Here is a 25,177-nt window from a genome sequence, read left to right on the forward strand (position 1 = left end):
TTTAATTGTTATGTGGTAATGTCTATCAGAATCAACAATGTGGAAATAATATCAGATACAGTATTTTTAAGTAATCTCCAAAAATACTTGAGAATGGTATGGCATTTTGACTCCTAAATATACAGATACTTGGGTTTAACTTCTTGAGGCTTACCTTCATTGTAATAGAATTCACACACCAAGGATATTAAGCCATAGGTTTTCAATTCTTTGCTATTAGGAAAGAGCTGTTTATATATTTTATATAAACATATTATAGCCATTATTGTATAGTATATTACATAACAAATATTTTGTGTTTATATATGTGTATATATGTATATTTGTACAAACGAGTCTTGTTTTCTCTTGCTTTAAACACTTTGGGATTTAGATATAGTAGTGATATCACTGGGTCAAAGAATATGCACAGTTTAGTGACTTTTTCAAATTTCTCTCCAAAATGGATAGGCCAATTCACAGGTTCACCATTGGTTCTTTAATATATATGTTTCTTATCTTCCTTCCTTTGCTTCTCTTCTTTTACTTCTTTCTCTCTAGCATTTGGGGTTAAGTGACCTGGGTCTTAACCTTGGTCAAGTGACTTTGCCGATCTGATGGGTGATAGATAAAACCTCAGAGTTGCTTTAATTATAATTTCTTTAATTACCAATTCTTTCAAATAAGTGAATAAACATTTTTAAGTGTTTATTTATATGCATATATTTATGTATATATATACATATATACATACATATATACACATATATATATATATATATATGTTCCTGTGCTAAGCACTGGAGATACAAAGAAAGGAAAAAATAGTCTTCTTCAAGGTATTTAAAGCTTACTGATGGTGACAACATACAGGCAACTATATACAAATAAGATGCATTGAGATGTATTTGAGACAATCTGCTTTATGTTGATAAAGCACTAGCTTTAGTTGGGGGCTGAGAAAAGTTTCTAGAAAATGAGATTTTACCTGAGACTTGTAGGAAACAAAAAGGGAGAGATGAAGAGGGAGAGCATTCCAGCTGCTGGAAATGTAGGGAACCAGGAGATGTAAGGTCTTGTGGGAGCAACAGCTTGGAGGGGAGGATATGTTGAGTTTAGCATCTGTCTATTAGACATTCAATTTAAAATATACAATGGGCATTTGGAAATACAAGACTGGAGGTTAGAATAGAAATTAGAACTGGGCAAGAGGATCTTAGAATTATATGTGCAGAGATGATAATTTATCCATAAGACATGATGAAGTCTTTAAGTTATTTAAAGAGAAGAGAAGACAGCCCAATACATTCACTCACTTTAAGAAGGCATGTGATGCTCTAACACAGGAAACTGAGAAAGAGTCGCCAGGAGAGAGGAACATATAGACCTAGAGGGAAGAGACTGATGGACAGTGTCAGAGGTTGCAGAGGTCAGGAAGAGTGAAGGGGAGAAAGGGTCAATTTTGCAATCAAGAGATCACTGGTAACTTGAGAAAGAGCAGTTTTAATTGAATGATGAGGTCAAAAGATAGGAGAGGATTTAGAAGATAATGGAAGGAAAGGAAGCAGAGACATTAATCACACATAACTTTTTCTTTTTTTTTTTTTTTTTAATTCATTTTTCCAAATTATCCCCTCCCTCCTCCACTCCCTCCCCCCGATGGCAGGTAATCCCATACATTTTACATGTGTTACAATATAACCTAGATACAATATATGTGTATTTTCTTATTGCACATTAATTATTAGCTTCCGAAGGTATAAGTAACCTGGGTAGATAGACAGTAGTGCTAACAATTTACATTCGCTTCCCAGTGTTCCTTCTCTGGGTATAGTTATTTCTGTCCATCATTGATCAACTGGAAGTGAGTTGGATCTTCTCACACATAACTTTTTCAAGGTGTTTAGCCATGAAAGGAAGGATTGATATAGAAGGACAGTAGAGATAAATGGATCAGTTTTTATCAAATGTGGATTCTTACTCTAGTTGTTAAAGTTTATTTTGTTTCTGTATGTGTATCTAATCTAAGCCACTGAAAAATCTATATCTTATTGCTTTGATTACTACTGTTTTTCATTATGTAGTTTGAGATCTGATAGTGCTAAAACCCCTTCTTTCCTAGTATTTTTTTCATTATTCCTCTTGACATTCTTGACCTTTTAGGCTTTCAAATTTCTTTCTTTTTTTCTTTTTTTTTTTTTCCCTAATTCTCTAAAGTAATCCTTTTATATTTTTATTCCTATGGCCCTGAATAAATCAATTTAACTAGTATTGCTATTGTTATTATTTAGGCTTGATCTATTTTCATTATTTTTATTGAGTCCTCATTTCATTCCTTCTACGCCTTCTTCCTCTTTTCATCTTTTAGCATTTGCTTTTCTTTGCCTTTTCCTTCTCTTTTAAATTTAAGACTCTTACAAATTTATACTTTTCTTCCAACTTCAATCTCTGACTTTGAACTTCCAAAACTCTCCAAATTACTTTCTCATTTTTCTTCAATTTCTGTCTTTCCATTTCTTTCTATAGAAATTAGATGTGTAATGAATCAATCATAAATCAATACATTAGGAAGAATCCTTGGCATTGTCAATTGATTTTCCTTACCCTCTACATATCCAATGCTACTTGCTTCCTCACTTTGCTTGGCAGAACTCTGTTCAGCTTTACATTTTGAAGTGTTGCTTTCTCACAAATAAAAGCCACAGTGAATCTTGAGTTTAAAAATGCAGACTTGGCAATTTTTTTGGTCAGAAATCAATAATGGACAATGCTTCTCTTTCATGAGTGATCTTCCCTTGTGGGTTATTTCAAAAGGAATAAATTATATCTAAAATGCCCTATCCCTGTTTCCTTTAGGAAAGTCCAAATGGTGGAGAAAGATCTGTGTTTTATTTGCTGATGAAAATGTTTGTGACAAGTAAACACTCACAACTTAAAGCATCAACAAAACTATTGATTACAAAGGTAAGTATTTCCCATTGTTTTATATTCAAAGTAGTATATTTCATCACATATTTGCTTCTAGGTTTTAAAGCTTCTGTTGTCTTTAAACTTAAAAATATGATTTTTTGTTGTATGTCTCAGTTTTAACTTACATGCTCTTTGTAAGGACTGTTTAATGATTCATAGGAATACTCTTTCTATATTCCAGAAACTCCTAGGTCTTTGATGAAGGCACTAAATTAAGATGATTTCAGCTGTTATGAAAGGCATCATGGAATAATAGATAGGCTTTTAGCCTTGGCATCATAAATATCTGAGTTCAAATTCTGCCTTTAACTTTAACCAGCTGTGTGACCCCTAGCAAATCATTTTATCTTTATGGCTTAGACAGCTTACTAGAACTTATCTATTAAGGCATAAATAGATTTTAATTTGCACTAGTAGAGGAAATTTAAAAACTGGAACTTTCTTAGGCTTACGGACTTGCAGATCCTTCCTATTTACCTTTTTCTCTGACACATTTTCTATAAATCAACATAATGATATCTATCTTGTTCCTTAAGTAGGGTTCTTTAAGTATAGTTTAATAACTAGTTCTCTGAGGGAAAATGTGTACATAATGCACTTTTCTGTTTAATTTCTATTACTGACATTTTTTCTATCACTTTTTTAAGGTAATCAAAACAACCAGTCAACCCTTGGTTTATTAGTATATATTAGTAGGGTTGGTTGATTTCTGATGTGTAAATGCTTGTTCTCAAAATTCAACAAATGTTTTTCAGAAACAGGTTAAAGTTGGTTCTAGCACACTTCTGGCTTTAACATTTGCAAAATACTTTATTATTTCACTTAATCTTTACAACTGTTCATAAGATAAGTGCTATAACTGTAATTATCTCTTTTTTATATTTAAAGAAATTGAGACTTAGAGAAGTTAATTGTCTTACCCATGAGCACATAGCTAGGGAGGGTCTCAAAGAGAATTTGAACCTAGGAATTCCTGACTCCCAGTTCCAGCACTCGATCTACTATGTTACCTAGCTGCCTCAAAGGTGAGCTTCAGCCCAATCCAGAATTCCCGCTTTCTTTTGGTTTAGACCGCAGGTGGTCTTGCCATCCCTGACTTTTCAGGGAAGTGAGAACCCCAAAAAGGAGGTGATCATGCCCCCCTGACTTCTCAGGAGGGGAGATGAAAGCACTAAAAAGGAGATAATCACGCCCTCCCTGATATCTCAGGAAGGGAGATGAAAAGCACCAAAGAGAAGTGGGGATTTGCTAGCGGGTTTCTGGGTTGAAGGGCCTTATTAGAGACAAGTATGCACAAACCCATCAGCATGGGAATTATTACACAAGCACATAGCAATAACGCAGAGGCTATTAGTGATGACTCTCCCCACAGTCAGTGCAGACTCAATGTGGTGTAACAAACAGAAATTGTACATGCAAGTAGTGATATAACAAACAATATAAATCAACATGGTATTGTAAGAGATTTCCAGAAGTCCTAGAAGGAGGGTATGTAAGCAACAGTCACACGTACACCTTCTTCAGCAACCAAGAGATAGTCCAAAACCAATCTATTGTCCATTGCTTCACGTATTAGGGAATCCAATGATCCCCGCAAGTTTTTGAAGTCCCACATCAGTCTTTTTATATGTTAGGGAATCCAATGATCCCTACAGGTTTTGAAGTCTTGCAACAGTCTTATGATGCCTCAGAGAATCCAATGATTCCTGAGGACTTTCAGTCCTGCAACAATCTTATGATGTCTCAGAGAATCCAATGATTTCTGAGAATTTCAAACGTCTTTATTCTTGATCTTTCACAGTCAAGGTCAGGGGATTAGGCCTACCTACCTCACACACACCTTCCTCCCTCAAACGCCAAGAGAGACTGAGTCAGCTTCTGCGTCTTACTTCCACTTCCTCCTCCTCTTCCTTCCCCACACGTCACTACCCCCTCTTTGTCCCACCAATCAAGTCAGCACAGAACAGCTTGGGAGGGTCAACCTTCAAACAAGTTAATAGGGAACTGTCCAATTGGCAATTAGTCTCACATGCTTCATTATCCAAGTGCATTGCTCAGTTCTAGCCCTTTACATCAATGAAATATCAAAATTTTCAATCTGAATTAATAGGTTTTTGCTGTGTTATACACAGTATTTGTTGCTTTGTTTTTTATTGTCATAAGAACCCATGCTGTAGTTCCACTTTAGTGGTGAGACTTCTCTGGGTTCTGAGATAGTCTTGACTTGTCTTAGATTCTGTTCTGTGATACATAGATTCTATTATAAATCATCACTGTGGTACCATGATTGGATCAGAACAAATAGAGAGGTCAAAACATGCATTCTTTTCTATTCAGTCCCTATTTTAAAAATATTGAAGTTAACCCCTATTTGATTTGCACTCATTATTTATGCTTATTCAGTGATTTTTTTAATTTATCTTTAATACATATTGCTTTAGGAATCATGATAGGAGAGAAAAATTAGAGCAAAAAGAGAAAAAAAAAACATGGGAAAGATTTAAAAAAAAAAAAAACAGAAAGAAGTGAACATAGCATGTGTTGATTTACATTCAGTCTCCATAGTTCTTTTTCTGGATGCAGATGGCATTTTCTGTTCAAAGTCTATTGGGATTGCTTTGAATGACTGATAAGAACCAAATATTTCATAATTGATCATTGCACATTCTTGCTATTATTGTTGAGAGATGTGAGGTGATACCTGAGAGTTGTTTTTTAATTTGTATTTCTCTTGGATTTCATCTTTCTGACAGATTTTGCGTGACACTGGAGTATTTGAATACACATGGAAAGAGCTAGAACTATGGTTGGAGCAATTAGATAACACGGCAGAAGATGGAAAAGAAGTTGTGATTCAGTTTTTGGAATGTGTAAGACTTTATTTCATATCTCTAAATGTGAAAGGAGACTGAACAAGGATTTTTTTTTTTAACTTTTTCAATTAAAACTTTTATTTTTTTAAAGTAGCTTTTAAATGAAGATTTTGAATTTTGGTTTAAAAATTTGTTTCTGTAATGTAACAAAATTTAGATTTTCTTCATGGTGCTACTTGATTATTTTAAGTATCAGGAAGGCATTATTAAGCTTGCTGAAAATGCCCTAAAGGCATTATAGCTTAAAGGCAGGATAGCTTAAAAAGTCAATGGTGTAACAAATGGGAAACAGTATTAACCTGTCTGGGTCAATGACTTTTAGGCACATCTTGGTCCACTTGAAAGCTCTATTCATTCAATGAGTTAGTGATATTATAGTCTTTAAAATGGTATAGTATTTGAAGTTTCCACAGATATTTAAAAAAAAAAAAAAAAAAAAAAAAAAAAAAAAAAAAAAAAAGGAAAAAACTGCAAGTTGTTTTCATTAGTAGAAAGAAATATTTTTAGGAATTAATCCTTGCTTGCAAGCATTAATACTTTTTATATATATCTATATAACCAATGGTAAAGACTTGTTTTTTTGTCTTTGATGTACAGGTTTTGTTGCAATTGGTAACAAATCCCTATTCATATACAGACAAGGCAGCAGATTTTGTTCAGGAAGCTAGTACACTGCAAGCTACTATGATGAAGCAAGATGCTGATAATGTTAGCATACCTGTATCCCACATTGATGGTATGTACTCATGTGTCACTCTTGTCCTCTGGCTTTAATCCAAGATTTTAGAGCTCAAATTGCAGAAAGCTCTTGTAGAGCAAAAAAAAGAGAAATTTAATGATTTTTGGCATTTTCCTTAAAGGTATATGTTAATTATAGTAAACTTGAGGAATATCATAGTGTAATGCAAAGTATACTTGATTTGTGGTAGAGTCCTGGGTTTAAATCTTCATTCATCTCCTTAAGCTTATATGGCCTTAGGCAAGCCATATAACCTCTTGGGATTCCACTTTTCTCATCTTTAAAAATGATAGGATTTTAGGATTTGATGATTGCTTTAGATCTTAGTTTGTAATCCTGTGTCATAACTGGCAAAGCCATAACTTTTCCAGATATAGATTCAGTTAATGTTAGAAATGAAATAAATGCTTTTTTTTTTGTTATTTTTATCATAAAATTTAATAGCAAATACAAGTTCTTTGTATTATTTGGTAGTCACTTTAATTTGTTGGAGAGGTATATTGATATGATGGAGGAAATGCCTAGTGAGGAAACTCAATCTGTCAGTTCAGATTGGCAGTCATTCTGCATCTTTGAATCTTAGACAGTTATTTAGGATGCTGACAAGTTTAGTAAGTTACAGTGTGTCGGAAGCAGAATGTGAACTTAAGTCTCTTTGACCCCAAAGCCAACTCTAGCCATTACTTCATGTTTATTTTTGTTTTGTCATTTTTCTCCCCCAGAGTCTCTTCTGTGAATTTCAGATTAGAGAAAGCTTATGTTATCTGCTCAAATAAATATCATGTATTTTATTAGTCATGGGCTTTTTTTTTTTTTTTTAATTTATTTAACCAAAAGCAATTTTCTCTCTTTTGTTACCCCACCCTTTGCCAAAATGAGGAAAAAAAAACAAAAAACCCAACCTTTTAAACAAAATGTTTGGTCAAACAAAACAAATTCCTACATTGGTTACATCAGAAAAACAATGTCTTACTTTACTATCTTTTGGTCAGATAGTAACACTGTTTTATCATTATTCCTCTAGTATTATAGTTAGTCATTATTTTGATCAAAGTTTTTAATGATTTTTCAAAATGATTTATTTTTTACATTGTTGTTATTATTGTATAAACTATTCTGGTTTTGCTCAATTCATTCTTCATTAGTTCATATAAGTTCCCAGTTGCCTCTGAGACAGTCCCCTTTATTACTCCATATGGCACAATATAGTAATAATCCATTATATTCATATGTTATAATGTATTCATTCATTCTCTACTTGATGCACACTCCCTTAGTTTGTAGTTCTTTTCTATTAGAAAAAGAGCCACTATAAATATTTTTGTGTATAAGGGTTGTTTTTCTCTTGTTTTGATTTTTTTAGGAAACAATACTAGTAGTATTGTTGCTGAGTCTAAGGATATGACTAGTTCAGTGACTTCTTGAACATAGTTCCATATTGCTTTCCAGAACTTCCAGTTACCTCATAATTCTACCAGCAATGTATTAATGTGTCTGTTTTCTCATAACTCCTCTGGTATTTGTCATTTTTCTTTTATTGTCAGCTTTGACAATCGGATGGGTGTAAGATGGGGCATCAGAATTGCTTTAATTAGGAAAATAATCTCTTATTATAGTGGATGAAGTATTGTATCGAGTTTTTCTTCTTTCCTGTTCCCAAACAGTTATTGTTTGCATTCTCTTATTCATACTTCTCATGGAACTGTTTGGATTTTAGTCCTGTAGCTGTGTTTATTTGGATTTGATAATTTCTTGTAGACATCCTGGATATGGTGGATGTCCTCATGGAGGACAGTGAAGGCTTAGATGAAGAAGTTGGTTTCTCTTTAAATGAAGATATGATTCTGCTGACATTCCCATTCAGTGCCATAGTTCCTACAGCTCTGGACAGCAGGAATAAATTACTTTTTGAGAATGGAAATGATTCAGGTACCTTTTTATTTTCTTCATGTTAGCTGCTTAACAGTGGCTGTGTCTTTGTAGGTTAATATGTTAATAATAATATCACATTTGTATACACCCCAATTAACTTCATGCTATAACATAGCATGTTAACACAGTTCAAATGTGGTCATATAGCACAGTTCATTTATTGCTAGGGACAATTTAGTTCTGGAAATAGAGTTCAGACTTCCTCAGCTGATATTCCCTATAGTTTATAAATTTCTACACCCATGTAACATGTACAAGATGAATATATATGACTTGTGCTTCGCTTCATGTGTCCAGGGGTCTCAGTTTCTTTTCCATAAGGAACTGGAATCTGTAAATATAGTGACTATTTAAAGATAGTTGTTTAGCATCTAATCTATTTAAAAAAAGAAGCAGTGATATCCACGCTCATTTCCTTTTTTGATTAAGTTATATTAGACTGATTGGTGTGTTTGGAAGCCATAAGTAATAATAATGATAATAGTCTGCATTTAAAAAACAACAACAGACTTTGTGGTTTGCAAAACACTTGCTTGTGTTATCTCACTTGAATTTCACGACAATCTTGTTAAATAATTTCTCATCATTACCTAATTTTACAGAGGAAGAAACTATGACTGTAAGAAAGATTAGTTAAATGATTTGTTCAGGGTTGCACAGCTAGTGTACGAGGCAAGATTCAACTTGATGTCTTCCTGAAACTAGCACTCTAATTTTCTAGCTTCATCTAGTAGATGATTTATTTCAGGAAATGTTTTACACTATCTTGTTAATGCTGGTTTGATAATGGGTAATTTGAACAAATCATATTAAATGAGTAGTTTTTAGGGGTGTGTCACCTAACCACATTTGAACTATGTTGAACATGCTATGTTTCAGAATGAAGTTAATTTGGGTGTATAAGTATGTGATGGAAATTGAATTGATTAGTCACAGGCTCTATTGGACAAACATCCTAAATGTGTTATTACCTTTGTAGGCAAAAGCATAGTGGAATATCTGATAGCCGTTCTGACAGACCTTCTACATACACAGCGAGATCCTTTGGCTCTTTGTCTGATGCTTCAGTCTTATGACAGTTTACAACTTTCAAGTACATCTTTGTGTGCTCGACTTTACCAGTTTAACAGATACTACAGCCTGTGGATACCTGAGCAAGCCAGAGAAACTTTGGTGAGACTTAACCTGCAATTATTTTATTGTATTTAATTTAACTGCTTGGTAGTGAAATTTATGTTCTATCCTAAAATGTATGCAGATACTCTTATTTCTTGTATGCTACATATATGGTTGCAATAAAACTATATTGTATCCCACTTGCTTAAGAACCAAATAGTATGCTTATTTTGTAGGTGATGAAAACAAGTCACAGATTCATTAAAAATATAATGAAATGAAATTCACTACTCCCCACTAATAATCGTCACTTTAATACCACTGCAGTTTAGAACAGAGGTTCTTAACCTGGGGCCCATAGATAATCAGGGAGTCCATGAACTTGTATAAATAAAAATAGTTGTATCTTTATGTTGATTAACTTTTAATTAAAATTAAAATTTCCTTTAGTAATTTAAAAACATTCTGAAAAGGTATCCATAATCTTTACCAGACTACCAAAGGGATCCATGACACAAAAAAGTTTAAGAATCCCTTGTTTATAAGATTAGGATTTTAAAAAAAATTTTTTTTTGTTTTGTTTTTTTTAACAAATATAAGTTTGGATTAAACTTCTCAAAGAAGACTAATATGTTGTTGCATCATCTGAGTTTAATAGTTCCACACAGCTGCTGAAAGACAAACAGCAGAATCCTGCTAAAATTGAGGAACTGAAAAAAGAAAGAATTGATTCTCTTCTCTAGTTAAGGATTAACTCTTTGTAATGTGATGCTATAATATCAACTCAGATCATGTATCTTTCAGAACACTTGCCATTCATCATTATAAGTTTTTAGATAGATGGGTTTGTTTATTAAAATTGTGAAAGTATTCCAAAAAATCTGTGCATTTAGGGCATTGAATTAAGCCCTTTTGTAGATTCATAATGGCTAAATTACTCAGTATAAGCAAACAGCTAAATAAATGGAGGTATCAGTAGCAAGTGGAGGTTCTCAAAGGTGTTCTATAAATACTTTTGTCAGGTTTCCACTAAATTTATGTTATTACTTTTCATGAGAGTCAGGAAATCACATCCATAGTATCTTTATAGAACAGTCTTGGGAAGTAGAAATTTATTAATTACGAATTGATTAGATTTAACAACTTCAGAATTCATCTTTATTCCATTTTTCTCTTATTCTATGCAACATATTAAAATTAAGGATTACTGATTTCTTCTTTTTTTTCTTTTTTTGCTGAGATAATTGGGGGTAAGTGACTTGCCCAGGATCACACAGCTAGGAAGTATTAAGTGTCTGAGGTTAGATTTGAGTTCAGGTCCTCCTGACTTCAGGGCTAATGCTCTATCCACTGTGCCACCTAGCTGCCTCTTGCTGATTTCTTTTAAAGGCATAGTAGTTGTAAATTCTGTGACCGTTGTTCCTATAGTGTTTTAAATATTCCTGGAACAATGTATAATTAAGTATGTAATTATAATGTTACCACATTAATTTTAGTTTATTCATTATAATAAAATACCTATAATTATAGTAATACGAAAGCTTGATGTACTAATGCGTTACCACAATTACACTTTAGAAGGATATTCACATTGATCAGTTTAAAAGTTTGGGATTTAGTCTTTGTTTCCTTTTTGATTTTTTTTCCTTTTGTTTTTGCTGTTTTTCCAAAGGAATTTCAAGCTACCAGACCCACTGAGGCATCACTTGTGGTTGGCTCTGCCTTTTCCACCTTATTAACAGATACCTATGAGAGGGGAGTTACCCTCCTCTTAGAAGAGAATATCCAGGGAAAACTGAGAGAAAGGATTGCTCAGCTCCCAATGCAGAAGGTGCTGCTCTCTGTGAAGCAGGTGATGCTGTATCTTACAACCACTGTGGAAAACTTTGCCAAGGTAAAGCTGCTTTTCTTTACACTATTTTTTTCACCAACTTTCTGAGGAATGAATGTTTTGGGTAAGCTAGAATTGTGCTAATTTGTATCCTTTGGGGGGGAAAAATGTTTCCTCAAGGATTGTTCAGGCACAATGAATTGATTCATATAATCACTGAATTTTAGAGCCAGAATTAAGTTTAATCTAACCTCTTGATTTTACAAAGAGAGCTTATGTGCTTTTTATCTGTGATATATTTCATCCCTTTCCACTGTCTTCCAATAGCATGTAAGCTGCTTGAAAGAAGGATTCTTTTTTATTCATAGCCTTAGTGCCTGTCAGGCACATAGTAATTGCTTAATACTTGCTGATTGATTGAAGTCTTCTGACTCATAAATTGATGTTTTTGACTGTGCCTGTCCATCCTACTTATTGATGTCCATCCTACTTACTGATAATATCACTCAACAAACATTAGTGCCTGGTGTATGTAGAACACTGTGCTGAATACTACATAATAAACAAGAGACCAAAGCCAGACCCTAGAGAAGGAAGGGTGGTGGTGATTATCTCTCAGAAGGGGGTCTTACTTCATTGGCATTGATGGATAGTTCCCCAGATGGCAGAGACCCAAGTTCAAAGGCCAAGATTTGGCTAGGCCTGATGTGCCATTGTTGAAATTGTCACAGATAACAGGGCCAGGTAATTCCCAGTGTCCTAGTTTATTGGTTATTAAGTGTTTCTTACCCATTGTCTGACAGTCATCTTACTAGATCACAGCTTCTTAAACTGTGAGTTGCATAACTGAATGTGGGGGGTTGTGAAAAATTTGACAACCAGTAAAAGTTTTCTGAATGCAGTGACCAAAAATTAATTCAAAATCAAACATGTAATGAATCCGATGCGTTTCTGACAGCATTTGCCTGTGGTACATTGTATGACTTCACTGCAGCTTTGGATCTGAACATACAACATGTGCACTTTGCAACTTCAAGATGGAGTTATGTAAAAATTTCTTGGATGGAAAGGAGTTGCAAATGGAAAAAGTTTAATAAGCTTTCTGCTAGTTACTTGAAATTAGGCTGCAGTCATAAAATTGACATTTGGGAAGAATAAATTCAACTGGTAGCATTGTGTCTTTTCAGTGGCTGTCCCATGCCTAGAATGCTCTCCTCCTTCTTCATCTTCTAGCTTCCCTTCATATATATATATGAGGTCTTTCCCAGTCTTTCTTCTCACTCCCCAATTCCTAGTACCTTCCCTTCTGATATTACCTTCTATTTGTACTATATATATTTTGTGTGTATAATTTTTGCATCCCTAATATTTAGATATAATAAGCTTTTAATAAATACTTATTGTCTCTTTCTCAGTGTCTCATCTTCTTTCCTGAGCTGATCTTTCAGTAGATTCCTGAAGGATAAACAAAATTGATCCCAGTTTCTCAGGCTAGGACAAGAAATCAAGTTCTTAAGTTAATTGTGGATCACAAAGAGACCTATCTCTAGTTTTTCCAATTTTTTTTTTTTACCCCATTACTTCTGTGGTTAACATTTACTTAGTTTGGATTTTAAATTATACCTTTTTTCTCCTTTTAGGCAAAATAATTTTTTGAAATTAGTATTACATATTAAGAGGATTTGAGCCCCTCTTGCTCATTATTTTCTAGTATATCTAAAAGGCAGTTATGTTTTTTTTATTCCATAGCTTGGTAAAAGTTCAGGTCCTGCTTTGCTTCAGCTCTTCATGAATTTGCTCAGTCACCTGTTGAACCATTGTTATCATTTGGACACATGTAACCAGCAAAAATGTGAAGCTGCTCAGGCTGAATCTGCAATCTTTTTGGATGAGGAGTCTTTGGCCACACTGGAATTAGCCAATGATAAGGTAGTGATGTTCTTGAGATTTTACCCCATGAAAGCAATTTTTCTCTTGTGACAGGTGAAATGAGCATCTTTAGAAAATTAATTAGAAAGTGGGTTTTTTTCCTAATTGTTGCAACTTGAATTGAAGAAACTTTCTAGAACTGTTGCCCTGAGAAGACAAATAAAATTATTGTTCTCTTTGTTATTCATTAATTGGTTCTACATAGACTCCACCTCAAGATTTACAGTTGATTGGGTCTAAGAAGCAAACTTACATCTCATTTCACAATTTAATAAGATCTGGGCCTTCTGCATATCACTTAATTGACGTTCTGAAAGTATTTATTACAATAACATTTGCTACTACATAACTGTCAAAATTCTATTCTATAATCATTCTCTTGTTTATAGCTAGAAATTTATTTTTAGGTATTTGAATTTCTCTCTTTCCTTGGAAATAAGGAAGGAAAGAAAATTGCTTCTCTCTATGAGACTAAGTGTAACTCCATTTGATAGGAATAACTTTTAGCAAGACTGCTTAAACAGTCGCATCATTCTATTTATTTATTTATTTATTTGGCTTAATAGTGTCTATTCAGCCATACAGACGAAATAAACTTGAAAATCGTCAGCATAGAGATGACAATTAAATTCATGGCAGTTGATGAGATCACCAAGTAAAGTGGTATAAAGGGGAGGGAAAGCAGAACCATTTGGGAGACCCTTTCAACATATCTACTTAGAAGGTACGATCTGAAAGAAGATTCCACAAAAGAGACTGAAAAAGAGATGTCAGAATGCTAGGAAGAGCAAAAAGGCCAGCTTAGCTGTACTACAGACTTCTTATAGGGATAAGAAGTGATGGCAAATGAAGCTGGAAAAATAGACCGGGGATAGGTTAGGAAAGTTTTATCTCAGGGACAATATGGAGTTAGTGGAATTAACTGGAATTTATTGAGTCATATTGGTCAGATCTATGCTTAAAGAAAATAGCTTAGGCTGCCATGGAGATGAAAGATTGAACTAGATCTGAGACAGGGAATCTAGTTAGGATGCTGCCACAGTAGTCTCAAGAGGTATCGGGGACAGACCTAAGTTGGTAGCTCTAGAGATAGATGTCAAAGACATATACATAAAGGTCACATATTGGCAGCTCATTGGAGCGAGGAATTGAGGATAATACAGACTTGAAATTCTGAAAGAGTTGTCCTGGCCTTGACAGAACCAGAGAAGTCTGGAAAAGGAGTAGGATCATGTGGGAAAGACAGTTCATTCTTTTTTTGACATATTGAGCTTGAGATGAATCACATGCATCCTATTTGAAATGTGCAGTAGTCAGCTGGTATAACAGAACTAGAATTCAAGAGGTAGCCTCAGCTCATCAATAGAAGTGTTCCCTTTTCTACTTGAATTCTAGACTATTATCAGAGGTATATAGTTTTTCTTTCAGTTTGTACTATTCCTTCCCTGTCTTAGCTTTCTTTGATTTTATTTGTATAAAAGCTTTTCAGTTTCATATAATCAAAATTGCCTATTTTATTGTAATTTCCTTTGTGATAAATTTTTAATCCCAGACTGACTTCCCATTGACATAGCCTACTTGAGACTACTTATCACTTCATCGTATTAGGAAATACAAACTTATTTCAGTATGATCTAGTATGGGTAGAAGAGTAGATATGTTGAAAATTAAATAGAAATTTAAATTATTTAATTTTATTCATTGTTTTGCATGAGATGTTTTATTGCTCCATTACAGTCATTCAAATCATTGAGAATGACTGGAACTGGAACTGACATGAGAGGTCATCATTTATAAAAGAGGAACTGAAGCTGACATCCCATAAATGACATGTTCACGGTCATCCAACTAGTAGGAATCAGGAAGGCTTTTATGACCGTGTCTTCTAATTCCAGAGCCAATGCTGTTTCTGTTGTGCTCTACAATAGTGAACCTGTGCAAGATGAAAGGGACCTAGGCCAGTAGTCTTCTCCTAAATCCTACTGTTTGTGAATTAAAGAATTTGTATTCATTCAGTAGCATTTAGCACAAGCATTTATTCAGTACATTGTGATGCATAAATAACTGGGTAAATGATACCTGGTCACTTTCCTCAAATATTGCTTACAGTATTATTCAGAAATAAAATGTCTTCATAGAAGAAAAGGATGGATAGTGTTTCAGAAAGCAGAGTTGAGAAGGCATTTGGGCATAGCTCCTTATGATATGGATAAAAATAGAAAAACATGTGGATAGGAGCATATAAAGTATATCAGTAAAGTAGTGAGCTCTTTGAAGAGAGCTTCAAGGATATGACTAAGGTGGTTGGACTTTATTTGGGAGGCAGTAGGGGACCATTATAGGTTCTTGGACAGAGAAATGAAGAACTACTTAATTAACTGATCAGATTTTTATATATTATTATAATATGTACTCTATTTCAGACTCTGGAAGACGTGTTGATAATAATCTTTAGACACCCCACGTTGGAGAGCTGGTACTTAGCGCTGGAGCAGCAGACACTTCCCTCACATAACCTCAATCCAATCCTTGTAAAGCTTTTAGCAACTCATTTCAATGCTGGGGTCCTCTCACTCCTGAAAGTGAGTGCCCCAATTCTGCAGGAAATGCAACGTATGGACATCCTTTCTAAGTATTTAGAAGCCATTACCAAGAGTGTCTTGAAAGAACTACACACCCTGAAGAAGACAGATCCTCCCACTGCATATGAAAAACCTTCAGCTCAGCTGGAAGCTTTGTACCAACTACATCTCTACATGGATGGAACCCAGCTTAGGGACATTATGCTTGCACTCCTGGCTCTTCCCAAATCAACCCTTTTGGGTCAGGAATCTAAGAAATCTCACCAAAAAGAAAAACATCTGAGCTTTTTAGGGGAAATCCTCAAACAGATCACTGAATCCTACCAGGAACAACCCCAGCAAGGAGAATTACTGTTGTCTTTAGAATACGTGAAGGGAATGAGTATCCTATTACCTGTGTTGGTCATTGAAGAATTAGAAACTGTGTTCTTCCAAGCTTTACAGAAAGAGCCAGTTCTGGTCCATGTAGTTGAGTTAGATTTATTGACTTACTGTCTAAATCGGAGGACAGAAACTTCTCTTTCTATTGTAGCTTTGTTGATTCAGCAAAGTAGTACTCACCTGCTACACTTTGAGTTGTGGTGCTTACAGGGCCTAGGGCCCTGCCTTCCAGAAAACTTCAGCCTCTTTCTTCCACTTATCCATACCTATTTACAGTCTCGTATGCACGGAGACTTTACACGTCCTTCCAAAGGTAAACCACATTCCTGGATTGGTTGGGAAATAATTTAAATTTAAAATTCCAAGTCTTTAAACTTTTAGATTATAGCGTAACATGATCCTTATTCTAAATGAACTTTTAAAGTAGAAGTTCTTAGCCCCTGGGGTCCCTTGATCCCCTATATAATGATTAAAGGCAGGGGGAACCCATGAACTTTGATGGGAAAAATCACATCTTTATTTTTACTATGTTCTAACTAATATTTGGCATTTCTCTTATTATTTAAAAACGTTATCCTAAGAAAGGAGTTTTTGTGATTTTTTTGAGTTCTATACATGTTCCTAGATGTCCCATGAATTGGTATGAGAACAAGAGGATAAAGGGTCAATGCCAGGGAAACCATGTTTCTTTTTGCCTGTACTCTTATAGAAAATCAATGTCTGTTCTTCAGCTATCCCAGCTTTTATGGCAATTTCTAGTTGATAGGAAAAGTCAGGCCTTAATATAGACAAGCCCTATGCTCTATGTCCTCAGCCCCCTTCCCCTAAGTATCCTGTGGTCTTCCACTTGGTTCTAAGAACAAGTAAATAGGGAGGTTGTGTTTTATGGTAGAATTTAATCTGCCTTTGATATTCTCTAACTTGTTAGGTGAATAGTTTGAATTATTTTGTCTCTATATAGCAACAGATTAGTTAAACACTTAATAAATAAGTGTCTGTCGATCAACCCTTTGTCATTTTTAAAATGTGTTTTTCTTTTCAAGCTGGCTGATGTCTATTTTTACTTTTTATCCTTCTGTCACCCTATAGTTTTTCAAGAACAAATCAAATTATTTTAGGCTGAAGGGATACTTAGAGATCAATCATGATCATCTTAGTAGCATAAGATTTTTACTATTAGTAAGCCTGAAAGTATACTTTTTTTGTTCTGAAAGGGCAAGTAGGGGGAGAGGTGATGGGGAGGAGCTTGAGTTAACAAGCTGTACTTGACTTTTTTTTTTTTTTTTTTCTTCATGTTTATATCTGCCTCAGTGTCTAGAAATGTCATGAATGTGTTGAGAAAGGTCCTGTGGAGAGAGCTTCAAAACAGTCTTTTAGGAGATGTTCCTCAGCATTTTGGGATTCAAGAAGAGGTCCTTTCTAAATTGATTCCATATTCAAGAGCAAAGGAACTTCGACTTCTCATTGACAAGCTGCCCAGTATTCTTCAAAAGCCAGAGAAATCGAAGAGGTAAGATAAACATCAATGATGGCCCATCAAAAAGACCTTTTGTTTTAAAAACTGAAGTGGCCCCCAAAAAAGGGAATGCAAGTGAAGAGTTTAGGGGAGGGAATGGGAGGAAGAGTTGAACAGTATGAAAATAAATTTTTAGAGTATTTCTTCACTCTAAGGCTACATGCATGCATCCTTGTTAGATAGGCTAGGGAGAAATTTAGAATAAGTTGGCCTCCATGACCTGAGTTACTTCTGTGGAGAAGACTCACATTAGCATCTTTATTCATGAATGCTTTAATGCTGACTTGCTGCCTGTAGTTTTATGACTCTGTCCAGGCACAATTTATTTTTATTTATTTACTTATTTTGGAATATATTCATTATTTTTTATTTATTTAATTTTTACAAAAATTTTATGCGTAAGTAATTTTTCAGCATTGACCGTTGCAAAAACTTTTGTTCCAACTTTTCCCCTCCTTCCTCCCACCCCTTCCCCCAGATGGCAGGTCGACCAATACATGTTAAATATGTTAAAGTATAATTTAAATACAATATGTATACATGTCCAAACAGTTATTTTGCTGTACAAAAAGAATTGGACTTTGAAACAGTGTACAGTTAGCCTGTGAAGGAAATTAAAAATGCAGGTAGACAAAAATAGAGGGATTGGGAATTCTATGTAGTGGTTCATAGTCATCTCCCAGAGTTCTTTCCCTGGGTGTAGCTGCTTCAGTTCATTACTGCTCTATTGGAACTGATTTGGTTCATCTCATTGTTGAAGAGGGCCTCGTCCATCAGAATTGATCATCATATAGTATTGTTGTTGACATATATAATGATCTCCTGGTCCAGGTACAATTTATTGAGAATTCACACACACAAAAACAAAGAAATAAAGATACTTGTTAAGTATCTATGTGAAGGAGCAGCTAGGTGATGCAGTGGATAGAGCACCAGCCCTGAAGTCAGGAGGATCTGAGTTCAAATCTGGTCTTAGACACTTAACACTTCACACTTCCTTGTTGTGTGACCTTGAGCAAGTCACTTAACCCCAATTGCCTCAGCAAAAAAAAAAAAAAAAGTATCTAAGTGAAAGCCATCTTTTTAGCCACTTAGGGAATTATAATGAAGTATATACCATGATTCCTGCTCTCAGGGAACTTGGAATCTAGTTGATCATGTAAGACAGTGTGAGAAAAGAACTGTTAGTTTAACATTTTGGGAAGAAATAATCCCTCATTGGAGTGAAAAGTAACCCTTTTACTCCTCCCTAATTTACCCCTCTCAATAGCAATAGACCCTCACCCCCCTCCCTGATCACCATCATTTTATACATATCCTCCTTTAGATTGTAAGTTCCATAAGAGCAGGGACTATGTCAGTTTGTATTTATATGCCCAAGTGGTTAGCAGGAGGCTTGATGCATATAATAAATGCTTTTCATTCAATTCTTTCTCTCCTTAAGCTTCTAATACCATCCCTTCCTATACTCATACCTGAACATTTCACTTCCTACTTTCCCAAAAAAAGTTGGGTTGGGTTGGCAATTGTAGTTATTGTAGATTGGCCAGAGTTTTTGTACTTGACTTCTAGAATGCAATGGTGCTGCTATCTCTATCTTTTTCTTTTTTAAATCCCATCCTTAAATGTGGTATTCTTGTGTTTGTTTATTTGGGGTTTTTTTAAGAATGAAAGAGAACATGTTATCTCTGGGTATTTTTAGCCCAATGTAGTTATTATGACTATACTGGTGTTCTCTGGAGCCTATTTTAAACACTTGTGAATTATAAGTATAAAATTCTTTCAGCCTCTAGTTCTTAACATAATTCACATTTGTTGCAGCTGGATTGTATCAGATGCCATATCATTAGTACTGGAAAAATCTGTGGAAGAGCTGGGTGTTTGGAAAAAGACTTTGTTGGGGTCATGTATAAAATGGCTAATAGCTTCATACAGCAGTAGTAACAAAGAAGAAAATACCCAGGATGCAGAGAAGTCTATGTTGTCGCGATTTAATGAATTATTGGTGAGTTCCTTTTCCTTTCATAATTTTATAACTTTTATTACAATTTATATTTTTATTAAATTTAAAGTAATTATCATACTTATTGCTGTAATGTTAATATTAATATAATTGTATTTAATTATATTATATATAATTATGATAAATATATTATTTAATTATATTAATTATATGTTAAATTTAATTTAATTTATAATTTTTATGATTTTATAATTTTACATGTCAGTTTTTACTTTGAACACAATTTTCTTCTTAAATTGTCTGTCATGATACAGATACAGAATTATACATGTATCATGTATGGATTTTTGCCCAAAATGAAATCCCAACCCAAACTTTAGTTAAGTGATATACTATGAACATTTGTTGAAGAACATCCATATACATCCTAACCTATCAGTGAGCTCCGAAGGAGATTGGGACTGAAGAGTGGTAGAAATCTAGCATTATTGTTGCCCTTAGTTCCTCTTCCTCCCCCCCCCCCCCCCCCACCAAAAGAAGAGTTAATTAAAAAGAAATTATGCAGAGAAAAACAGAAGGAATTTTGAAAGAAAACATTGACATGCAGAACATTCATTCTTGTAAACTTTTAAAAAGCAAATTGTATGTAATAGAAATATATGAAAATGATAATTGGACTTTTTTATATTAAATGTAATTTTTTAAAAAGCCATTCAAAAGAAAATTTCAAGTGTTTTTCAAGGACACTAATTACATAAAATCACAACAGATCAGATTAAGTGGCAAGCAACTTCAAGATTAATATTATATGTTTTAGGGCATTTAAGTACTTGGAATTGCTGGCTTTTGAAAATGAGAACTTTGGAAACGCAAAAATTAAAGAGCAAAGAATTAAGAGAAATACTCAGATCATACAGATATTTAATGACATTAAATTTAATCTAATAGATATTAACTGCAAAGAAAAATGATGCTTTTTTACTTCAGAATAATCGAGTAATCTTTGTTTTCCATTCTTATGAAAAAACACTATATTTACTAAATGATAGCATTAGTTATTCATCATGTGACAGCACTTAGAGGGAATTATGAAGGTCTAACTGGTTTTATAGTTTTTCTACTTAGAATGTACTGTCATGGTATTTTCTATTACTGTACTTAACCATCATAGAAGTTGGATTGGTTAAGAGAAGCACCATGGAAATACTGTTTCTATCCTGATCTAACTTCTTGATATTCACAGAAACCTGTCTTGCCATTTGATAGAGCATTGCATGAAGATATCTGCCATTCTTAGTTATGTGATCCTTATTTGTCTTTTATTAAAAATTGCTTGTATTATACTCCTTTGTTTAGATGGTAGCATTTTTTTTAAATTGTCATTTCAGACAGATGTGAGATGATAACCTCAAAGTTTTAATTTTCATTTCTCTAATTATTAGTGATTTAGAGCATTTTTTATGCCTATAGTTAGCTCTTGTGAAAACTGCCTGTTCATATCCTTTCAGAATAATTTCAGAAATTGTTCAATTGAATAACTGAGGTATGACTTCTGTAAATTTGATTCCATTCTTTAAATATTTGAGAAATGATATTTTTATAAGAAATTTTCTCTAAATGATTAGTATGTATTTCTCTGCATCATATTCCCCACCCTGTTTATCACACAATCTTCTTTCACTGTCCCTTGTCAAGTGTTTTGCTTCTGACTTTTAACTTCCTCATTCACTCTCTCTTCTGTCAGTACCACCCTCGTTTTCTCTTTCATTATGAAAGTTCTTTCGTATTAGATAATTTACCTTTTCCCCTTCTCCCAGTGTATATGCTTTTTTCAAACTCTTTAATTAAAATAATCATCCCATCATATTCAACCCATACCTCTAACTTCTATTTTAGTAGTTATAATGATCTTTTTCCCATGTAGGAATGTAAACAGTTTAACTTTATTAAATTCCTTATGATTTCTCTTTCCTGTTTACCTTTTTATGCTTCTCCTTAAGTTTTGTGATTGTTAAATTTCCTATTTAGCTTTGATCTTTTCATCAGGAATTCTTGAAATTTCTCTATTTAACTTTATGTCCATTTTTTTTTTCTCCTGAAAAAATACTTAGTTTTGTTAAATAAATGATTCTTGGGGCAGCTAGGTGGCGCAGTGGATAGAGCACCAGCTCGGGAGGACCCGAGTTCAAATTTGATCTCAGACACTTAACACTTTCCCAGCTGTGTGACCCTGGGCAAGTCACTTAACCCCAGCCCAAGGTGGGGGGGATAAATGATTCTTAGTTATAATCTTATCTTTTTTGCCCTCCACAATATCATAATTTAAGCCTTTGATTCTTTTTTTTTTTTTTTTTTTTTTTTTCCCCTGGGATTAAGTGACTTGCTCAGGGTCACACAACTAGGACGTGTTAAGTGTCTGAGACCAGATTTGAACTCAGGTCCTCCCAAATTCAGGGCTGGTGCTCTATCCACTGCGCCACCTAGCTGCCCCCAGTCTTTGATTCTTTAGTTCTAAATATTTGATTGTTAAAATCCTTTTTGAGCTCTTCCATGATCTGATGTCAATCCATTTTTTTCTCTGAGGCTTTGGATAGAGCATTTTTGACTGTTGTCATCTTCTGCATTTGTGTTTTGAGCTTTCTTGTCAACATAGTAACTTTCAATAGCCAGAGTATTTTTCTGCTGTTTTCTCATTTTCTCAAACAATTTGACTTTTAATTCTATGTTACTAAAGTGGGACTCTACTTCCAAGTTTCAGGGGTTTTTGTGCAGCTGTTTTTAGAAATAATTCTGTAGACCTGAAAACTTTTGGTTCTTTTAAGATGGTATGATCTAGAAAGAGATGGTTTACTGCTCTCCTGGCCTGTGCTCTGGTCTGTAAGTGACCACAAACACTCTTCTGCCCTGGAACTATGAGGATGATCCCAACTCCCCTACGACTCCAAGCTTTGACATGCTAGTGCTCCTCTTCATCCTAGGATTGAGACCTAATAATGAAATCCAAATTCAAGTCCTGCCCCTATAATCTCTTTTTGACCTCTTTATACCATTATTTGTATACCGTGTTATTTGTAATATGTTTTAATTATTGCATTTGTTCTTTATTTTGTTTTCTAAAACTCAATTCTTCTTCTAACCAGTTTCATATTCCTTAATAATAACAAAATGGCTTTCATTTATCACTTTTTTATCAATAATTGTACAGATACTTTTAAAAAGAAACATTGGATAGACACATAGAATTGGAAAAGGATCTTGGATATCTGGCCTTGGATATCATTTAGTTGAACTTCTCAAATTTACAAATGAGATAACAATCCCTGAGAGGTGAGGTGATTTGTTCTCAGGTGGTCCACAAGTGGAACCCAGGTTTTCCGTCTTCTTGCCCTGTGCTCTTTCCATTGTCAAACTTTTCTTCTAAAAGAAATATTTTTACATTTTTGTCATGTGTTCTCTGGACAATTAGATGTGCCCTAAGAACCTCTCTTTAGCATTGGTTCTCTCAAGGCAGAAGGGAGCTGTGATTGATTTATAGTTTAGTTATTCATATTTAATACCTCTTTAATATTGAGGCTGTTTATAGAATAAAAACCATTGGGATAAGAAGGACACATACTTTTCCTCCAATGCAACTCCATTCAGCATACAGAAGAGCTTTTAGTCAACAAGTAGTTCCTGTTAAGCTTTTATTTTCCAAATGCTTACTATGAACCGGGTAGTATGCTAAGTGCTGAGAATATAAAAACAAAAAAAAGTCCGTCCTCTGAAGGAATTCAAAGCCTAATGAGTATCAATAGTATTTATATTTCCTTCAAGGTTTGCAAAATGCTTTTTATATGTTATCTCATTTGATCCTCTGGATAGCTGAGTCAAGTCAATGCTGTTATTATCCCCACTTTGTAGATAAGGAAACTGAGGCACAGAAAAAGGTTATATGCCATACTAAGGGTTGTAGAATTAATAAGTGTTTGATGCAGGATTCAAATTCAGCTCTTCCCAACTCTTCAGGAAGCTGTCCTGTTGCAAGAGTTTTCCTGAAGAATTAAGCAATTCTGCATACTAGTAGAAAGTGTACCTTATTGTCTACCATCATGTTTATTGTTTCTCTTTGCTTACTTTCTTTCTAGAACTCAATTAATGAAGTTGATCCTGTTGATTGGCAGAAGTTTGTGAAGACAGGCCTTAAGTAAGCTGATTTTATTTTACTGGAAAAATTTTCTTTCATTGTAAAATCTGTTGACTGAGAAAAAAAAACACCTCATTTTAAAAAATTCAATTGATGATTAGAGGGGAAATGTAAAGTAAAAATAGGTTATTCTGTTTATATTTTAATAATATTTAATAAATTTAATAAATAAAATATAATAAATTTATTATATATTAATTTTATATTATAATTTTATTATGTGTAATATATTATAACATGATATATTATAATATATTATAATTACATTATAATTATATAGTATATAAAACAAATTTTTAAAATTTAATAAAATGAATGTGTTATCATTTATAATAATATTAATACCATTAATTAATATGAATTTATTAAATATATGTTATGCATTTTTGAGTGACTATCATGTTGGTATGTTGGTAGGTATGATTCTTCTTAATTTAAATGTTATTAGATTAGGAGCCCCTTTTGCTTCTCCACCACTACCTGAGGACTTTGCCATATATTCCCCTTATGTGGTTTGAAGGTCTAGAAAAAATTTCCTGTTGCTAAATGGTTAGTTGTCTCTTCTGAAATGCACAAGTAGCTTAAAAATTGTTTCTTTATTGTGGAAGCATCGTGGAAACAACAGCTTTTACCTACCTTGATTTCTCACTGTAATTTATAGTCTTATTAAACAAAATTTACAAAATAATTTGGAGATTTGAGAAACTGAATAGAATGGAAAGAAACAGGTTTGGCTGATAAGTAAGCTAGTTATTATGAGAGAAGCCCTTTCTTTTCTAAAACTGTGTATCTTTTAGGTTCTGCTCTTCTAGTGAATCTTCAGACTTTAGATTGTTCACCATGTTAGTAGCCTCAAGAAAATAAATGCATTTCCACTTCTCAGACCTTTTGTGAATGTATTATTAGTCATTCAGTATGTGCCAGGAACTATGCTTGGGATGCAAACAAAAAATTGAAGATAATCTCTGCCCCAAGAAGCTTATATTACATATGAAAGGAAGAGGCAATATATTTAGGAGAGCAGACCCTTGAAGGTGTAAATTGTCATACTCTTTGTAGGAGTAATGACAGAATTGATTGCATTATGGTTCCAAAAGTAGAAAATGGTGGAAAGAGAGACAGACAAAAGAGGGTACTTGAAAAAGTTTTAGACAGCATGGCAGGAGATGAGTCTGGAAGG

The 25,177-nt window shown here is 33.9% G+C and overlaps 1 protein-coding gene across 1 annotated transcript in view; it reads left to right on the top strand.

Moving 5' to 3' along the window:
- URB1 (URB1 ribosome biogenesis homolog) overlaps positions 1 to 25,177 on the top strand; it is a 99,123-nt gene that overhangs the window by 39,584 nt on the left and 34,362 nt on the right. Inside the window, exons 15-25 of the mRNA XM_074300780.1 lie at positions 2,836 to 2,943; positions 5,703 to 5,819; positions 6,420 to 6,558; positions 8,320 to 8,490; positions 9,473 to 9,666; positions 11,282 to 11,503; positions 13,190 to 13,369; positions 15,793 to 16,645; positions 17,644 to 17,842; positions 19,670 to 19,853; positions 23,939 to 23,997. Coding sequence (XP_074156881.1) covers positions 2,836 to 2,943; positions 5,703 to 5,819; positions 6,420 to 6,558; positions 8,320 to 8,490; positions 9,473 to 9,666; positions 11,282 to 11,503; positions 13,190 to 13,369; positions 15,793 to 16,645; positions 17,644 to 17,842; positions 19,670 to 19,853; positions 23,939 to 23,997 — 2,426 coding nt within the window. The remainder of the gene's footprint in view (positions 1 to 2,835; positions 2,944 to 5,702; positions 5,820 to 6,419; positions 6,559 to 8,319; positions 8,491 to 9,472; positions 9,667 to 11,281; positions 11,504 to 13,189; positions 13,370 to 15,792; positions 16,646 to 17,643; positions 17,843 to 19,669; positions 19,854 to 23,938; positions 23,998 to 25,177) is intronic.

Source organism: Sminthopsis crassicaudata, chromosome 3 (assembly GCF_048593235.1).
Source record: "Sminthopsis crassicaudata isolate SCR6 chromosome 3, ASM4859323v1, whole genome shotgun sequence".
NCBI lineage: Eukaryota > Metazoa > Chordata > Mammalia > Dasyuromorphia > Dasyuridae > Sminthopsis > Sminthopsis crassicaudata.